Here is a 20,740-nt window from a genome sequence, read left to right on the forward strand (position 1 = left end):
GCGCGTGTCCTCATCAGTAAGATATTACAAGGGCAGCCCCGGGAGTGGAGCTTGGTTCAGTCCTACAGTATCTGGACCGGACCGAGGCGGGCAGAAGGCAGAAGAGTAAGGCGGAGGAGATGGAGGACAAAGAGAAAAAGAAGAAGGCTGAAAACTCCTCCAAGAACGACAGAGTCACGCTGAAAAAAGAAATTGGACTTCTGAGCGCCTGCGCTATTATCATCGGTGAGTGTGTGACAGCTTTTGTCTTTAACCGGATTCACGGTGACTTCCACGGCTCCAGCTCCAGCATCCGGCTGGCGGTAAAACTGTAAGGTGGCGGATGTGGCTTTAGTTTTAAAGAAGCGTCGGGTTTGCTGTAGCTTCAGAACTAGTCTAGGTTGAAACTATGTGACTTTGGTACAGCCCGCCTCGGTCCACGTTCATGTATGCGTGCAAACTGTTGCATCAGTCGGGACGATGTGAACATGGACTACGTGATGCCTACGTGGCTGGATCTCCTCATGCTGAAGTTTAAACGCGTCAGACCAAGCATCCCAGCATCCCCAGGGCTGAGCCCCAACACTAGTACCCCGCCAGGGTTCGGGGATTCATTCATAATGTTTCTGTGTAATCGTCTATTATAACCGGCTCATAACCGCAGTATAAAGTCAACAGGTTATGCAGTATGTGCTATTATAATCTGACAGCATGCAGAGGGTTCCCCAAGCATCAGCTGATAACCAGCCTCTGCATTTATGGAGACAGAGGACACTTTGGACATGGCATGAATGCTGTCATGAGGCCGTGAAGTTATTTCTGCGTGAGACATTCTGTTCTTGGATTATAATGTTAGTTACTTTCCAGAGTTCTGGCAATGCAAGACTACAGATACTTAAACTACACTACACATTGTGCATGTTTTAGAGTAGGGGAACTACATTCTGGCTGGTTTATCAAAAACATATTTATAGTCTGATTATAATATGAAACCATAGCAAGCAGGGTGAAAAGACTAGACTGAATGATTATGGCATAGCTATAGATAATTTAGAAGACTGGATAAAGGAGAGCGAGGCATTGAGGAATGGGCCAGTGAAAACATCCAGTACCGCCATGACTTCCATAAGTCCCAAGTGTCCCCTTGCTGATAAGAAGTCCAAATGAAAAGCTCTTGGACCAAGAGGAGGCGGACCCCTCCAAGTATCAGTGATGCTGGAAGGAACCAAGATAACTGGAAGTTGAAGACAGATGTTACACATTATTAGAGCCTGTTGAACTGTTTCCACGGTAGTTTTTTTTTTCCACGTTGATTACCCCCTGTGCCTGCAGCTCACGTCCATTTTTTACGGTGATGAATATTAAAAGGGAAAAGTATTTTACTTAGCAAACAGATGCAGACCCACCACAGCAAGTCATAAATAGAGCACAATAAAGGAAAATATTTTACAAACAGCTCTTTCGCATTAGATCTCAGAGTAAGGTGGAATAGGAAACACAATCTGGGACATCTACAGTGTGGCACTTTCAATAGTACTGTTATCATTTTAATAGCTTATCTTTATAACCAAGGTCACGTCTGTTGTGCTGTGATAGAGACCGATACAGTCCCAGTTAAAACTCCTTTAGGCTGCCTGTTTAACTCTGGGTTTTGTTCATTTGGCGAGCAGCTGTACACATCTTTGCTCAACTTACAGTACACCCACAGTTTTCACTATGTTTTACAGTATATTTCAGAAAGCTTCCAACTGTTATGTACTTGGTCTCATTACATATTGCTTATGTGAAATGATTGCTTAAATCACACAGTTAACACCGACCACTTGCCACGTTTTTTGTGAAGCACAGATGGAGTGAAGTCTGTGCAGCTATACACATATCCAACTCGAGTCGTGCTACTACCCACCAGAGCAGCCTACTCACATATCCAACGGCCCACTCTTGTAAGGGTGGCGATTGGCTGCTGCCTCTCTGTTTACAACTACTACATCCAGGGTTGGACAGTGCTCCCAATGTATCACGTTACATTTTTAATCTCTAACCAAACTAAATGGACTTAATCACACAAATTAGGAAATATGACAATAACATCTATATTAACTGCTATTACCACATTTTACCAGCTCCGCCTCCACTCCAGCAAGCACCTGCACATGGTTTCCCCTCAGGGGGAAAGTCTTGTTATGGTCACTCCCTGCTTGTAAATACTGGTAGGACACGTCCATGAAGACAAAGAAAGACACCTGTACCTCTATTTTCTCATACAAGCTTACAGATTAAAATGAGCGTTTTTTTTTCTTCTTTACACAGAAGGGGATTTCATTACTTTATTTCTCCATGATTTGAATAAAATGGTGATCAGTCATTTTGAGAATATTTCTCAGCAGTAGTGCAGGAAGCCTGAGAGGGTCAATAGGACTCTGATTCCCGCTGTAAACTGTGATGCCAAACATTATGACATAACAAACGCAACATAGCCATTATGTAACAGCTCTGCATCTCACCACAGCCTCCACAATGCAATCTGACAGTGATAAATGCACTGTTCGGACCTCCTCTCTCCCCGTGCATCATTAGGGAGCATTCAGAGCTGCTCCAACGGGGTAGCTGCAATGGCGTGCCTCACGGGGGTTTTAGCAGCAAAAACTTTTTACAATGGACAGAGTCATGTTTTTTGTTCCGAAGAGCAGAAAAACATGGAGGATGTTTTTTGCTTGGACAGCTGCTGTTTGGTTACTTTCTCTGGCTTGTTAGTTTTTGTTTTGTCTTTTCTTTTTGTAGGGGTGATGACATATGAGTGGCAGGCTGGATTTGAACTCATAACAGGGTGGCTCTTATGTGCCTTAGCCACTGAGCCACCAGGGAACCTCTGTTTATCTCTGTTTGGGGGACATCTGAGCCAGGACCTCAATGAGCCATGTTACCATACACCACGAGGCCAGTTTGGATTAACCGGTTCTATCAAGTATAACTATGACTTTTTCATTGCATGCTTGGGACAGGTGTTGCCTCTATTGTTTGATATAAAATATCAAAATAACAAATCCTGCTCTATTGATGGGCTCCTTCCACAACTGAATCCTCTTTCTTTCCGATAGACTTCTGTGTCATTCAAAATTCAACAAAAAAAAGTTTTAGGGTGCTCTGACTTCTTATCTTAGTTGATACGAGAGTCAATATTATAGTCCAAAACCTAAACCAGTTTCACAGATGCATCTAGTAAACCACAAGACAGAACATGTTAATGATCAGCTGTTCTTTGGAGATTGCACATGTAATTAAATGAAACAAAGTCAGTTGAAACGATTCCCTAGAGATTTGATTTAAATGGTAGGGGTGTTTTAATAAACCTCTGGGGTTAATTGGCGGCTGTTTCTTCTTTTTCTTTGTCTAAGGTTTTGTTTTCAGCCTTTGAGTTTGTCAGTGTCTCAAAAAACCTGTATGTGGATCTCTGGATGTCAAAGTGGATCAACAAGCCACAGAAGAACTGATTACTTAACAAAAATCCAAAAATAGACATGAGTCTAAATGTTTGGAGAGTTAAGGTTTCAAATTCAAATAGATGTGTGACAGGTAGACTTGTTCTGCAGATGTTTGTGCTCTTTGAGTACCTTCTAGTAAATATTAAATTATAGGTATTATGTACATAACCTTCTCAATCTTTGTTTTTCTCCTAAGGAAACATCATTGGCTCTGGAATATTCATCTCACCTAAAGGAGTGTTGGAGCATGCCGGCTCTGTGGGGCTGTCACTCATTGTCTGGGTTTGTGGAGGGGGGATCTGTGCCCTTGGGTCCTTGTGCTACGCTGAACTGGGTGTCACCATCCCAAAGTCTGGAGGAGACTATTCATACGTGACAGAAATCTTTGGAGGGCTAGTGGGGTAAGTGCTATAGTTTTTGTCCGGTTACTTTTCAACACTGCTGTGCCTAGGGCTGGATACTGAATTTAATACTTTTAAGGCACCGACCGAATTGCTTCCAACGTATTGAGTATAAAAAAAATGCCTCGTCATCCAGTACCCAAGGAGTAAGTCTCATCAGCGTCAGTGAGCCAATAAGCACGCAGCATGCTTCTGTTAAGATCTAATCAAGCTTATGATTGGCCTTTCTAACGTTACACAACATAGAGACACGCAGGAAAATCTGTTACACAGAGACCGGGCTCACGTAGTAGGAGCTGAAAAATAAATTAAAAGATTTGTGCCATAATGTGTTATGTTGTAATTTCTTTTTGTTTATTAAATTGATATCGAAAAAATTATTGTTTAAGAACTAGTAACAAAGTTATGGCATTGGTACCAGTATCAACATTTTTAAAACTAGCTGTGCCTAAAGTGCAACAGCAGTTTCTACTACAGCAACTTGAGAAGTATGTCAAGCGTGGTAGTTTCCAGCAAAGGTTCTCACTTGGTATGAATGGTACTGCCCTCCAGGGTCTGTACACAAGAGGGCTTGTTTAATAGGGACTGCCTGTCTGGAACCAATCAGTTTTGAAAGTCTTGTGACTTCCATGTGGTCATGTGACATGTCAGCTGATCATGGAGCGGCACTGTAAGACAGAGAAGTTCAAACGTGCCTTGCACTCTGCTTGCCTGCAGAGGCACTAGTTCAGTCCTGTGTGGCTCATTCATTCCTTTACATAAAGGTCACAGTAAGATGAGGCATCCTGTTTTCTGGTTTCAGCATCAGTTTCCATTTGCTGTATAGTGAAGAGACTGTGCACGGTCGCCCTCATGTCTGTGCACCAGTCTCTTATAACTGATGCCAAGATGCCCCAGAGCAAGTCACCCAACCCCAACTGCTGCAGTGGAGCTGGACAGAGACCAACAGCAGGAAACTCTGGTTGTACTAGTAGGCAGCTCTTAGTGACTAATAAGTTTAAATGTGACGTCAGGATGGAACTTAATGAGAGCAGCAAGAGCCAAATAAATCTCAAGATAAAAACATTTCATGGGAAGGGCCGTTTACTCTCACATACGAAATCCTGTGTTTTGTCTCTTCATCCTGTAGCTTCCTGTTGTTATGGAGTGCCGTCCTCATCATGTATCCGACCACGCTTGCTGTCATCGCGCTCACCTTTTCCAATTACGTCTTGCAGCCTGCCTTCCAGAACTGCCTGCCTCCGTTCATCGCCACCAGACTCCTCGCCACCATCTGTATCTGTGAGTCACAAACAGCCCAAAGCCCTCTGAATGCGTTTGTCATAATTCATGAGTTCTTCTGTTAAGTCAGCACTGCAAAAAAGGTTAAAACACTAAATCTGAGGGAAAAAGTACTCAAAACAAGTGAAATTATCTGTCCATGCAGCAAGATCATTTAACTTGACCAGCCTGCTTGATTTAAGATTATAGTGTAAAGTTGAACACTTACAAGAATAAATTCACTCTTAAACCAAGATAACTTATCTAACACTTCTAAATCTAAGTTTTTTTTATCTTGGTAAGAACCAAATCATTTGCAGTGTGTTTCAGAATCAGAAATACTTTTTTGATCCCCGAAGGGAAACTGTGTTGCAGTTGCACAAATATTATAAATATCAGAGTAGAAATACAAATAAATGGTTTGCTGTGATGTTTTCCAATCTGTGCTTTCCAGAGAGCTTACGTCCATTCCCTCAGATTTTTTTTTGATGAAGCTTGAGTTTTTATAGGCGGCGTGGTCAAACCCGGGCCCGCTGCATTGAGGAGTAAACCTCTCAATCATGGGCTTCTTCTGTTGATTCCAAACTAACTGAAACATAAAACACATGAAAGCCTGTGCAGTGGAGGATCTTTCCAGGGCAGAGGCTAGCAGACTCTGGGTGCTGCTTTTCCTTACATTTAAAGTCAGATGCCACAGAGTGAGTCTGCAAGTCAGAATTTCAAGTAGCAACCCTTGGCAGGATTCCTTCCCTGTAAGGTTTCTGAATTGCAGTCAGTCATCTTGTGCCACATCAACATGGCAGTACGCACTGTACATTATATTATGTGTTTAATTCTTCAAAACACACTCATGTTTAAATGTAAGCCGTGCGTTCCCTGTCATTTGTGAGAGGAGAAGAGCTGGGGCACTGCAATGCACATAGTGTAATACAACCTGGCAGCTTTGAATGACTGACCTTCCTCTTCAACTTTTAACTGGATCATGGCAAGATCACTATTGTGTTACTTCTGGAACAGTGAACAGCACAACAAGCGAGATCAATGATTATTTAAGTCACTGAACAAAGATCTGTGAGGCTCTAATGAACTACTGTATATATGTGAGAAAGGAAGTAAAGGGCAATCCACTCTATTTAGCCCAGACAGAACATAAGGCGACTGTCAGTATCTTCACATCAACATCAATGTTGTTGATAGGCTGGGCACTATTGGTGTGTATCACATTTGTTTTACACATTTACATTTTGTGTGGTTGGACTTGAGTTGCCCACTTCCTAAACAGCAAATATCCATATATCAAATACTGAGAGCTCTCTCACAGAAATAGTTCAGCATTTTTGGAAAAAACATTGCCATTCTCATGGTAGCTCCGCTGTCTGTCCAGGTGATGGTTGGTTTAGCTTAGCATAGCATAAATACTGGCAATAGGGGAAACTGACTGGCAACCTCGGGGTGACAAGACTCCTTGAAGTTACGGTTTCTGGCCATGAAATATTTTACACATTATTTGTAAAACCACAACTTGTTTTAGTTGCTTTAGAGGTACTCGTAGTCATATTTTGTCAACTGTAGACAGAGCTTGACTAGTTGTTTCCCACATTTTCCAGTCTTTATTGTTATGCTAAGCTAACCATGGTGGTAGTTTCATATTTAAAGACAGATATGAGCATTATATTGATCTTCTCCTATAATTCTCAGCAAGAAAGTAAATGACAATATTTCCAAAATGTTGAACTCTTCCTTTAAACCAAAAATTATACAATATAACTCTATTTAATAATATTATATCAGTTTCAGAGGATCCTATTGGTGTGTGATACTGTGGCTGGCTGGTTTATATTCCTCTTGGCTGCTTGCTGCCAGTCTGCTCTCTGCCTCTGTCATCATGACATCATGGTTTTCAGTATCACACTTCAGACCTTCTGTTGCTTCTGACATTAAGGTCACCTGATAGGTTAACCCAGAGTGACTCCCAGTGAGGTAAACATCAGAGCAAACCTTTTCTAGCTCAACCTTAAAGGAAACTGATCTTACCGTAAAAGGTCAGCACACTCAAAATTGATTAAATACATATTGATTGAGCATTGAATGATGATGGATCATATATAAGTGCTGGGAAAACAAATGAGAGCAAGTAAAAAGCTGACGTTGTACCTGTCTAGACAAATGTGTCCATCCAGCAGGATACACCTCAGCACTGAGTGACTAACGTGTTGGCAGTGAGCGGCTGACTTGTGGGAAGAGGCTCGCTGTAATGTAAAGAAAGTGCAAAGCCACACAACTACAAACTCTGCAAGCCAAATCCAGCTACTTTCATCTCATGGCTTTTAAAATATGATACTATGACAGTTCACAGTGTGCCGACAACGATCATTGTCATTTGAATACTCCAGATGAAATGCTGTGCTCTATTTCCAGCCTCTAATCTGACCAGCACCTCTCTTTAAAATGTCGTACAGAATAGCAATCTGTATTTAAATAGCCAAAGCAGACATGTGCATGTATCTGCTCAACAAGATAGCCAGTTTGTTCTTGTCTGAACTGGATGGAAAACCAGAACCCCCCTACCCCCCGTTACTCCATCCAGTTGAGATGGGAGAGGGCTGGGGTATCTGGGCTGGGGTTAACATTTACTGAGCACACCAGTAGACCACTATTTTTGGCAAAAGAATGCTACACTGTCTAAGGCCAGGGACCTACTGTGTGTGTTTTTTTATGTGTTGTTTTTTATGTGTTGTTCGAGTTGAGTGTGGTGCAAATTAATGTGTGTGTGTGTGTGTGTGTGTGTGTGTCAGTATCAGTGTCAGACTATATAATGGTGCCAGCCTTTGTGGACGCCGCTAATGAGAGGGTGTGTCTGCACCATTGTGCATTGTTTCACAGTGGTTACCGTGACGCTCCTGTCACTGAGCACCATGGGAACAGGAAATGGGCAGGACACCTTGCACATCAATGATGGGGGATCCTATTGGCCAGCCAACATTCTGGTTGGCCGTTTGATGTTCCTTTTGATTGGCTGCTTGGTTCTGGCCCTCCGTCCTTCTCTCTGGTCCACAGCATCACACTTCAGACCTGCAGTGACAGTGAGATTGTGGTCATCAGCAGTAACTGTGTCTAAGCTTCAATCCTTATCTCTGAAACGTTATCAGTGGGGAAAGTGTCTGGTTCAACAGCATGCTGATAACAGATGGAGAAGATATTCCTCTGAACCCTACAAGAATCTCGCATTATAGAGACATTTGCAGCAAACAGTTTAAAAAGTATTTTCACTTTAGCTCCATCACTGTCAAACACCAAAAGCAGATCCATGGAAGTGAGACACGTCAGTCCTCTAAACATGGTGGTGGAAATAAAAAAAAATAAAAAACTTTGTTATATCCAAATGCCATCATTTCAAATGTGGAAATGACTGTTGTTAGCACCACCTACAGTCTTTTCCCAAGAGAAGCCTTCACTGGCTGATTGCTATTTTTATTCAAAGGTCGCCCATTCTTTTAGCCTTTGACTTACACAACTCTGTTTACAGTACAGTGAGTCACTCTGCAGTGGTGTTCATCAGAAATGCCCTTCTAGACAAATTCAGGAGGAGCATAATAAACCATACATATAAAATGACCCACAGAAGCAAAAACCAATCAAGTTGCTTATAATCTGCCCAAAGGGAAATAGCAAAACCGTTTTAACTCACTTTAGGATAGAAAAACTTTAAGTATCTTGGCTGCCGAGGATACAATGTAAACATTTCCCAGCGTTTGTGTGAAACAGATTAAGTGGATAATGTTCTGCGCTGCTGAGTCTCATTTAGGCCTGTTATGTAAACTGCACATTTCTTAGTGACAGGTTTATGAATGAGTCAGCCTTGATATTCCTTCTCCCCTGCAGCTGACTGCATGCGAGTCACAAGTCCCAGGTGTGTGTGTGTGTGTGTGTGTGTGTGTAGGGGGGTGGGGGAGGACCAGACAGGTCTAGTTGAAAACCAGACAGGTCCAGTTGGTAGTGATCTTCTAAGAATAGGAGCCCTGGACAGTTTACAGCAACACAGGCATGTGCCTGGTACTCCCTTTTGAGGAAATGTACTCTGTAACACCCCTTTATTCTGTCAAAAATAGATCACTTTTACTAGATACACATCAATAATCTACAAAGCGTACATTTTCTACAACAAGAGAACATCATCATTCATTTCACATCACACCCAACAATCACCAACAGAGATGTTCTTCTTTTCAAATCAGGAGGGCTACACACTCTGATTCTCTCTTAGTTTTACTGAGGAAAAACAGCAATAGCAGCTTGTTTTTCTTTTTACATCAATTTTTTTATTTAAACAAAAAAGTAAAAGTGCAAAACATTGGTCTAGATGACAATATACAGAGAAGTACACTACACATACCGAAGAAGGCACCGTGCATCTTTTCCACACTCCTTTCTTGTGATCAAATGTTTCCACACAGTAACAAAGAGGAAGTATGGGACGGAGGGAGACAACAAAAACACAACAACAAGAACAATGTCTGCAGCTCACAAACAAGACACACAGACAAATAGAAAAAAACAACAAGAGGCACTGACAAGGAGAGTGGCATTAGACAAAAGCGACCAAAACACACACCACACACCACACACACACACCACACACACACACACACACACACACACAGATAGAAGCAAGAAGGCTATAGCACAAGTCTACAGGATGGATTTCAAAGATTCAGCAATGCTGAGCCAAGGGTCCCAAGTCTTTCCTGGCGTTACATTTATGCCAGCAATAGAAACTTCTGTTGTTCGTGCAAACTGCAATTTCCATTTCATTTCAATAGTGAAAAAACAAAAAAGCTGTACTGTAGATTTAATTAACTTTGACCTGGTGCCAAAAACTGAACTGCTTCCAGAAGCTTAACACCATTCACAGGCACACTGCGTACCTGTCGGCCCTCCATACACTTAGAACGACCGACAACTATAGGCACAACATAGACACAAACAACTGCCGTAGAGCGCAGTATGCAGGCTAAGAATAAATACAGACATCATGCACAAATTGGGTAAATCTGGGTAAGTGATTTCAATTTAATGCTCTCAGTCCTAGACTTCCAAAGATTTCCTGGCCATGCTGGACTCAAAATGAATGCTGCATGAAACTACTTTGGAGTTCAATTGAGGGATTGTGGTCGGTCAGCAGACTAACAGCTGCAACTGCTCTGCAGACGATTGAATCAGAGTGGTTCATTGAAAAATAGAACAAAGAGTGAATCTGGGGATAAAGAGATCACCACTTACTGCCCATATTGGTTTGATCCTTTCTCTCTTATCTCTGTACTATCATGAGGTTGAATGCCTCCGCCAACAAGTCAGTTTACATCCATGTCTGTCCAGACTCAAATAATATACGTAAGTGAAGTGAAGTAGTGAAGACTTTTAATAAAAGGTATTTTGTGTATAGTTTTGGATGCAATGTCTCCACTTCTGTTCCTGAATAATAGTGTTGAATAATGGCCAGAAAAGTGTTTTTGCAGAACACATGAGGGTAAAGTTGACCTTTGACCTTATAGGGCATGAAATCATTGACCACCAATCAATTCATCACGTAGAATGATGTGCCAAATTTGAAGCCATTCCCTCAAGGCGCTCCTGAGAGATTGTGTTCGTGAGAATAGGGCGGACGCATGTACTTATAAAAACATAAATGCTACCTGTTAACTTGTAGCTGTTCTGGATGGAACCATTAACCCAATGCATCAATTATAAATGAAGGGAAAGGATGCTAAAGTTGCCTCTTTGTTAAAACTATTTTGACACAATTATATTGCATCTCTTCGGTTCACTACTGTGACAAGAAACCTGCCAGAAAATGTCACTGTGAGAGCAACAGAATAGAAAAGGTGTGTCCCTGTTATACAGGAAAGTAAGTTTATACTGTTGCAACAACTAGTTTTAGTTTGTGTTGCAGCGTTCCTTTTATCTACCACTACGTCACGATCACTGATTGTATTTGGTTTCACTTGTCAGCTAGTCTCTGCATGTTTTTATCCCAGACTGAATCCTGTAGATTTACTGCAGGGATTCTGGTGTCAGATACCTTGTGGTGAACAGACAAGCCTTGGGTGTCATTGCCAGTTCAGTAACTACTGTGACCAGAGCCTGGATCAAGTGGAGGCGTTCCTGAGGTTAAAGCCCCCTGATTAATCTGTCCAAAGTTAAGGTCAGAATCCATTAGGAGTAAAAGCAATAATTAGTTTAGTATTCTGCTGCCGAGGCAGCCTTCAACAGAAGCTGGATTTACCTGCGCTGTCACAGTCAAAGCCTGCTGGCACCTCCTTCCTGTCAGGGTTAACACAGGAGGAAGTGGTGGGGGGGGGTTTCTACTAGAACACAGGAACGGAAATGCATGCAACACCCCTAGGGTAACTGACTATAAAACACAGTGGTGTTGTAAGGGAGAGAATGCTCTGCCTGGTGCCACCAAAACATCCTGCCAAAAATTCACACGTGTGTGTGTGTGTGTGTGTGTGTGTGTGTGTGTGTGTCCACTCAAACGGAAGCAGTTTGTTCAGATTTCTGTGGTGGGAGGGAAACCTTGCTCCGTGATGGATGACATGGTCAGTAACACCCTCCACCCATATATGCTAGTACGCACACACACACACACTGCTGTGCCACTCCTGCAAGAGAGCGAGGAGGAGTGAAAGGAGAGAAATTGAGAAATCTAGAGAACCAGTAAAGACAGGAGAGAAACAAGACAAAAGACAAGATGCAAAAAGCTGAGAGACAAGAGAAGAGACAAAGAAAGATGGAGAATCTAGACAAGCTTGCTCACACACATCCTGTCACCTGAACTGCTTCATAATCTCTAGCTGTGGCGTGTGAATTTCCAAACTATTCTGATTGCACATGAAACAGAGGCAATGGGACCTCACCGAGAAGACAAGAAAATGGTGGGTAAGCGTTTATGTTACTTTTACATGTGATACACCCGCCAGCATGTAAAATTTCCATTACATTTAAGTAACAAGGTGTCTGTAAGGGGCTTTTAACATCCAAACCTCCTACAGCACACAGCATATATGAAGTGAAGCGGCCAGCCACTCACATGGAAATCTCCTCCTACGTGGCATTCTGTCGATTTGTGGCAGGGTGGTGCAGTGGGGGGGAGTGTCAATGAAATGGCCCCCCCACAAAGCACAAGTAGACTTTATATTTCACAATTACTGTTTTCCATCAGATCATTTATTTATCTCAACGTTTCCGACTGCACTTGAAAGCAGCTTTATTTCACATGAGAGAAAGAAAAGAGAAGAGTGGGTAACGAGTTTTGTGTAGGAAAAATGTTACTACTACCAGCTACTACACAAACACCCAGGCAGTCCAGTGCTTGGGTTTCATTTTTTTATCCTCATAGTGTTTGAAAACTTTTTTTGTGGTAGCAATAAAGACCGTAATGTATCCTGTTTAGTGTACGGGATTCTAACACCGCCACAAAACACACCGATAATTCTGATTGCCAGTTTCATGATTGGCCTCGCAGCGTGACATGGGATTGTGTTTCTCCAAAAGTTGATTAAGTCTCAACTTTTTGGCCCGCTGCGGTTTTTCGAGTGTCCCCCCTGGAGCCACAGCCTAAACGGACTATCCCGATTCAAAATGAATGGAAAGACCTGCAACACAGGCAGTCTGAGCGCAGTCTTATGGTGGGTGTCCATGTACGTGTTGTTTTCATGGATGGGACTGCCCCAGCATTCACCCCCAGTTTCTCTTCACTGACCACTGACAAGCAAAGAAAACAGTCAACATCCTCTTTCAACCGCAATGGCTGCAGCTGATTGGACAAACACGTCACGTGACTCTGTCTGCTTCAAGATTTCCCAGATGCCAGACATTAATGCTGTACATATTCTACATTTATATTAAAATCTATTCCACGTGAGTTGGCTGACTAAATTGCAGTTTTAGTACAATGTTTTTTTCAAACTCAAATGTGTGGTATAAAGTGCACAGGGTTGCACACCTTTAACTTAAAAAAAGAAAAGTACAACTACACAAAAGTCTAGTTTTCTCTCTCTATCTTGATGTATCTGTGCTGTACTTTCTTCTGGGTTTACCTCTCACTAGGATGCCTCTAATTGAGTTTGAGGACAACTGGAGAGACGCTTGAACTTGCTCAGACTGGTTCAAATCCAGCCCTTGTTATGGTGGCACAGCACTTACAAACACATAAAACTGAGCATTAGAATAAAGGAAGGGTGTGTGGAGGGAAGTACGAAGTATTTAATTCCAGATGAGTTCTTCTTTTTTACCTGTGTGTGGTGCCAAGACAGGAATGTGGAGTCATGTGGAGTGTGAACCATAAGATTTAACATACATATGGAAGAGGCAGCAGAATACATGTAGTCCGTGCAACCATGCTGGTGAATACCTATGCTGCCTATACATATTATACCTATTCTTCTTATTACCTCAGTGGGTGTTGATAATTTAGTGGAAGCAGAAGTCTGTCAGAAATGTGATGCTTTGTAAATGATTTCAGTTGTATCTCTCTGTTGTGTGTGTGTGTGTGTGTGTGTGTGTTTCCGCAGTATTCCTGACCTGGGTGAACTGCTCCAGTGTGCGCTGGGCGACAAGGATCCAGGATGTTTTCACTGTAGGAAAACTCCTCGCTCTAGTACTCATCATAGTGGTAGGACTCGTCCAAATCTTTAGAGGTAAACAAACATACACAATCCAGTGAGATGAAATCTTTGTTTGGAATTGACTATTCATATAGTACATTGATTGTTTGATCAATGTTTTTATTTTTATCTCCATTAGGAAACAATTGTTGAAAGAACAAATACGGATAGGAAAGATAGGAAAAACGATATAAAATAACTATAATTTTAATGTCTAAAATAACAGCACATTGAGAGAACTAATTGAGACAGTAAATATGGAATATAATATGAATGCAATATAAAAAAGTGTACAGCTTAACTCTGAGCAAGATATAGCCCAAGTGTTGCATGTAAATGAATTTGGGTGCAGGATGCATTTAGATTTAAATAAATGCCAAAACAGTTCAAAGATAAATGAAGGGATCTTCTGTATATACTGTATTCACAAAGTAGATTTCATGTTGAACAACTGTACTCTTGAGAAACCTTTAAACACTTCAGTTTGGTAACATAAACTAACTAATCCCTAACATGATATCATGTGTTAGAGTAATAATGCTGAAGTTGTACTGTAGTGGAAACCTTAAGGACCAAATTACGTTCTTTATAATTTGATTTGAATTTTTAAACACCGTCATATAGGATTTTTTTCACTATTTTATCCACACAACCCTTCCTCTCAACTTCTCCAGGTCACTACGATGCCCTACGGCCCAGTGTGGCCTTTGAATTCAGTCAGGATCCCTCTGTGGGACAGATAGCGCTGGCCTTCCTTCAGGCCTCCTTCGCCTACAGCGGCTGGAATTTCCTCAACTATGTTACAGAGGAGATTGTGGAGCCACGCAAGTACGGCATTCCCATGCACAGATAGCATGTCATATCTACAGCTTTTCTTATAACACCATGTACATCTCAGTCCAGTAGTTGCAAACCATGTTGGTTTGAATTCAGTTATATTTTTACATAATTGCCTTGTTAATGCTCTGTAAAATGTTGGAGCATCAACAATTCAATTATTGGCATTACTCATATTATTATTTTTATTAGGAACCTGCCCCGTGCCATTTACATTTCCATCCCACTGGTGACCCTTGTCTACACTATGACCAACATTGCCTACTTTTCCTCCATGACTCCTGAAGAGCTGCTGGCCTCCAACGCTGTGGCAGTGGTGAGCAGCTCTCCATCTCCATAAATGTACTGTATGTCTCTTATTGGAGCTCATAGCAGTTTACATACTGTTTGACATGAAGTTCAGTTGTCTGGAAACTGTAAGTCTGCTGAAGCCTAACATAACCTAGCATCCGTCAGACGTCAACCAAACAAACTAATTTTTTTAAGATTATTTATTATTTGGGCATTTTAGCCTCCAATCACCAGGACAGCATGTAAGGGGAGGGGGGGGAGGGGAAGACATGCAGAAAACCTGTCGCAGGTCAGATTCCAACCCTGGGCCTCTGCCTCAAGGAAGGGGCGCGCGCTCCATCAACCGAACCACCCGGGCGCCCGACCAAACACAGTCATGAGATCAGTGTGTGACTACTTTCTTTCGATGGAGTTGAATTACATGCAGTGTAGGATATAAAAGGATAAGGCCGTCGTTATTAGAATCTTTAAATCCAAAAAAAGCTCTAAAGAGAGTTCTCTCTCACACATGCAAGCCTTATATATGTAGCTGTAGCCATCCGATATAGCTATGCAGTATGCTCAAATGCATCTTTCAGTGAAATTAATAAATTCACACATTGAATATTCACACATTGAATAAATCAACAAGTCAATCACATAGCAAACTTCAATAATCTGACCCATCAGATGTTTTGTTGTTCCAGACATTTGGTGAAAAGCTCCTGGGGATGTTTTCCTGGGTGATGCCGATCTCTGTAGCACTGTCCACCTTTGGAGGAATCAACGGATATCTGTTTACCTCCTCCAGGTAGAACACACACTCCTTCCTGTGCTGCACAATACATGCCAAACCTTGTTTAAATGTCCTTTTATGATTGCCAAATACGTCCTAAAAATAAGAACAAGGGTGTCAATAGTTACATACACACATGTGCATATGTGTCTGTACATTTGTAGATTGTGTTTCTCTGGAGCCAGAGAGGGTCACCTGCCCTACCTTCTAGCTATGATCCACTTAAAGTCCTGCACTCCGATCCCTGCCCTGCTGGTCTGCGTGAGTGCTGCACTCACAGTTTTGTCCACTTTCTTGAGCTTCACATGCACGCACGCACAACAGAAGGGATCACCACGCATAGAGATTGTTTTTTTAATATGGAACTATTTTGCATTATTTTTAGTTTCTTTAATATTTATTTGACCCCTCAAATTTACCTTCATCACCCACAGTGCATGGCCACCATAGTCATCCTGTGCATTGGAGAGACACACAACCTGATCAACTATGTGTCCTTTATCAACTATCTGTCCTATGGGGTAACCATTGCTGGCCTCCTCTACCTCCGCAAGAAGAGACCAAACCTGGTCAGACCCATCAAGGTACAGAAACCTAAGAACCACAGATCCACTACCGGGACTAAATTAACTGGTTAAAGGCATGGTAGTTAACTATGAAGTCATATAGCTCTCAGTTTACTTCCAATTAACTACCAGTGACCCCTGTGCCAAAACTCCTGGGCCACTGCTTAAATATCAACTTTTCCACTCATCAACTCTATCGGGGAAATGTTAAAAATATGTAACAAGAGTAAATAACAGAAGAACACAATGAGGACTTCTACTGGAAAAACAATGTAAGATAAAAGCTAGAGAGATAAAATGCAGCAGGGACACGTACAATAAAGTTAACAACACATGGTGCCATACGGACTAAAACCAAAGTGACAAAATGTGTATTATTTTTTTCTACATCTTTAAAATGTGCACACAGTAATTCAGATACATACAGGTCTATAAGGCGTGGACCAATTATTTCATTATTAATAATTACTGAACTGGCAATGCTAGTTAAAATTAGGCTACATGAGATAGTATAAAATATCATATTAGGATTTAAGTTAAAAGGGTTAATGTAATGTGAAGGAATCTTACCTTCACATGAATTCCATAATTACTATTTTCCCCTTAACTAAGCCTTTGTGTTCAAAAGATAACGATAGGTCTACATGGAGGGTAAATAATCAGCTTATGCAGCATTTAATAACACAAAGGTAACAACCGAAGACGGTATCGTTAGCGTTAGCATCGTTTGGTTTCTCGTTAGCTTGTTGGGCGATGCAGGTGTAGCAGCTGTAGCCAATGAAAGTTAGTCATTTTGTGTAATGCACTGGCCAAAGAAAATAATAAAAATAAACGTATATTCACGTCAGCATTGCAGGTGCTTGAAATGTTAACCCAAACTTGTTTTAACGTTACTACGTTAGTCAACGAGGCCTGCCTCAAAAAATGGTTGTAAACTAGCTTAATAATGGCGCTCCCACTAGCCGTCATTGTCATGGTTAGCTAGCTAGCTAGCTACGTTTGAAGACAGAAAAAACACCACTCTGTCGACCGTGGCTATTGCAACCAAGTAAGTTACGTTATAAGACAGCTGGGACAATATATATGATCTTATATATATAATCTTTGGCCCAGTCTTAACGGCCTCAATACGTTTTACAAGCCACCAGCTTCCACCGTGCTTGCTGTGTTGAAATCCCCGCGCAGCTTCAGAAAGGTTTTTCGGCTCAAGTAGAATGAAAGCCCCAAAGCTTTATCCACCCATCACTAGCTAGTAACGTTAACTAACGCATTGCTCTTTAAGCCTATCAGCTCTGCTGAGCGGCAGCTTGCTCCGTTACATTTCCTAAGCAGCTAGACAGCTGAGCTGAATCCTGTTGGCTGGGCCGGGCCATGAGATGGACGTGAGCCTGGTGGAGGGGACCGAGCATGTACAGAATCCTGGTGCCCCCCGGTGTCTGAAAAGTAAAATTACAAATGTGTGTGTCTTGATCATAGACTTTATATTAGTCTATATGGTCATAATCTTGAGAGAGTACATGCACTTTAAAAAAAAATACTAAACATACACGATTATCTATAATTGTATCTCAGGAATGGATTATTAAAATTATATACTTTCCCGGCCCCATACTTGCAAACAGTAAACTGTAGCCTAATATGCTTTTTTGTAGATAGAAGAAATGTACAAATTTGTCATCCCTCAATGAATAAAATGTGGCAATCGCTCTACAGCTGCATAAACAAGAATTTAATAAATCCTCAGGATTGTGTGTATTTTTGTCCCGTGCAGGTAAACATGTTGATCCCCATCACCTACTTAATATTCTGGGCTGTGCTGCTGGGCTTCAGTCTGTATTCTGAACCAGTGGTTTGTGGCCTGGGAATGGTCATCATGCTGACTGGAGTCCCTGTGTACTTTGTGGGTGTTCAGTGGAAGAACAAACCCAAATGTGTAGACATGCTAGTCGGTGAGTTGGGCTGTAGGGTACATGTATAGATATACATATTATAGATATTGAATTTTTTTTCAGAGAAGGTTAGCAGTTGGCCCCTGTATTTAAAACTGTTGTCCTTTGTGTTACAGAAAGAGTCACGTACATGGGCCAGAAGGTGTGTTATGTGGTGTTTCCTCAGGAAGACCCTTCAGAGACTGAACCCCTCACTGCCTCAAAAGCCATCGACTGAGCGGGGCAGTCAACCAGGAATTCCCTTTTTACATCAACACCAGCACATCCAGTTTTGCGCTACAGTTTGTCATATCGGTCAGTTTGTTGAAGGTGAAGACATGGTTTTGTCCATGTTCTTACACAGGTGCAGACTGATTGGGGCTGCGATGGAGCTCCAGTATAAAATAAATGGATTTTAGGGCATTAGCATGTTAAACCCTAAAGCTGCGGAATATGTTTTTTTGATGTTGGATGGTACCGTTCCTCCATTCCCTTTACCAGGATCTTTATCTCATCCTCTCCCTCAAAGAACCTCCATCTGTCATCTTATGCTTCACTTCCAGGATATTCTTTTACGACTTTAACAAAATCCTTGAGCTAATGTGCCTTATGAAATGGATATATATTTGTTTAGTGTATTGGTTTGTGCGGGTATTTTGATTGTGTAATAACTTTTTTGAGGTAAATATGCAAGCAGTTTCTGCACTTAGCGATACTTCTCTTTTACTGCTGCTATCTTTAGCTTTCTCTCACTAAATATTGTCATTGCTGTTTTTTAATGTGGATGAGGATTTTCCTGTCTGTATCTCTGCCTGGCAACAGTATCTGGCCATTCTTTTTACTTTATTCTTTATTATAGCACTCCTTTTTCCTGAAAGAGACTATAGGTACCTTCATATTATTATTAGAGAGATTACCCCACACCCATCACCAAAAAGGATGGCGGGAAGTTTGTGGCTGTCAGCTGGACGAAGGGCTGCCTCTCAGAATGAAGCTGCATTAATACAACACGTCGACAGGCTTCGGAAATAATCTCACTGCCACTGTGAACTCTTTCAAAGTGCCTGACCTGCCAAGACAGTTGTTGGATTCCAGATTTTTGACTTGATGTTTTGATACAGAATCAGAAACAGTGCTTAACATTAACATGTTGTTAGATAACATAACCAGAATCCATATTGACAGATGGGTGGCTGGCAGTTAATGTTTACTTGTGCATTGGTCTGCTTCCACTTCCCCAAAAGCACATCATTACTGCAATTAGCCCCTGGCCCACTGACTTACTTTGGTATTATTGACATCATATAGTTGAACTGATTATAGTCCCATTGGCCTATTATGACCTTTTGGACTTTCTGGGAAAATACTGACTTATTACAGCCCCATTCAAATTTACCTCCAAATGATTATGGCCAGATTGATTTCATTACTAGACTTATGGTACCGCTACGCAGTATGCTAATTTACTGTGCTCCAGGTGATATGGGTGTATACAAGTATTTAACTAATCTCTGATCGCCCTCAGCTGTTTATGTTGTACATACAGCGGAACATGTGAAGGTTTGTTTAACATGATGTAAACCAGCAGGTTGGAGTTTGAATTGAATATTCAGTCCTTTACCAGCCCAGCAGAGGCTAGGAATTCTCCCCTGCATCAAATCCACTAAAGACACTCACACCTTTAAATAACAACAATGTCCGTGTGCCATGTCCAGGCGCTGTTAGCTCAGCTGAGATCTGTAAATACTTTTTAAAGAAGAAAAAAGTGTCACAAATGCGCCAGAGACTCCTACAAAGATCACATTCCTCAGACATGTTGTGACACGCTGTGTGCACCTCTGTGTTTTGTAAGAGTGTGAAGTTGTACAAGAATAACAATGTTAGTACTTATTAAAAATAGCTACATCTAAGATGCATCTTTCTTTTTTCATTATACAAGTGGTTGTTGTGTTCTCAATAGCATCCCTTAACTTTCTCATTAGCATCATCGTTATCTCAGGTGTATTTTGTGTTTTTTTGCTAATTATACACTAACTAAGATGGTGACCATGGTAAACATGTTATCATTGTCACTGTGAACGTGTTAGCATGATGACATTAGCAGTTAGGTAAAAAGCACTGCTGTAAATGCCAGAGTACAGCTTGTAGAATCAATTAAAGTCACTAATGACTATTCTGTCAAATTACTGACTAAATATTGTGAATACATTTTGTGAATGAGTGGCTAGCCATAAACTACTAGCATTATGATGGCAGTACTGACAATAAAAATAAAAAACTGATATCTATTAAACAATTTTTCATAGACTTAAATCATTTAGTTTAAGTTTATTGCAGGCACAGGAAAACAATGACTAACCAGCAGAAGGCTGTACAGGGTTTTAATCAGCAAACCCCACAATGGCATGGTGGCAATTTCTTTTAGCACAAAATATACAAATATAGTTTTTTAAATAAGAGAAATGCTCTTATACAAACAGTATACACGTTGACTTCAGCCTTTGAGGTGGAAGAAACTTCAAAAGCAAACAGCAAGGAGAGGGTTTGCCGTTATC

General features: G+C 41.3%; 1 protein-coding gene across 1 annotated transcript; it reads left to right on the forward strand.

The window, feature by feature from the left end:
- slc7a10a (solute carrier family 7 member 10a) lies at window positions 1-20,095 on the forward strand. The gene is made up of 11 exons (XM_032521788.1): window positions 1-225; window positions 3,658-3,862; window positions 4,992-5,143; window positions 13,696-13,821; window positions 14,463-14,616; window positions 14,818-14,941; window positions 15,603-15,706; window positions 15,856-15,952; window positions 16,126-16,275; window positions 18,029-18,206; window positions 18,323-20,095. The coding sequence occupies exons 1-11, from the start codon at window positions 120-122 to the stop codon at window positions 18,421-18,423; spliced, it is 1,497 nt and encodes a 498-aa protein (XP_032377679.1). The 5' UTR covers window positions 1-119; the 3' UTR covers window positions 18,424-20,095.
- The last annotated feature ends 645 nt before the right edge of the window (window positions 20,096-20,740 follow it).

Source organism: Etheostoma spectabile, chromosome 1 (genome assembly GCF_008692095.1).
Source record: "Etheostoma spectabile isolate EspeVRDwgs_2016 chromosome 1, UIUC_Espe_1.0, whole genome shotgun sequence".
Classification (NCBI taxonomy): domain Eukaryota; kingdom Metazoa; phylum Chordata; class Actinopteri; order Perciformes; family Percidae; genus Etheostoma; species Etheostoma spectabile.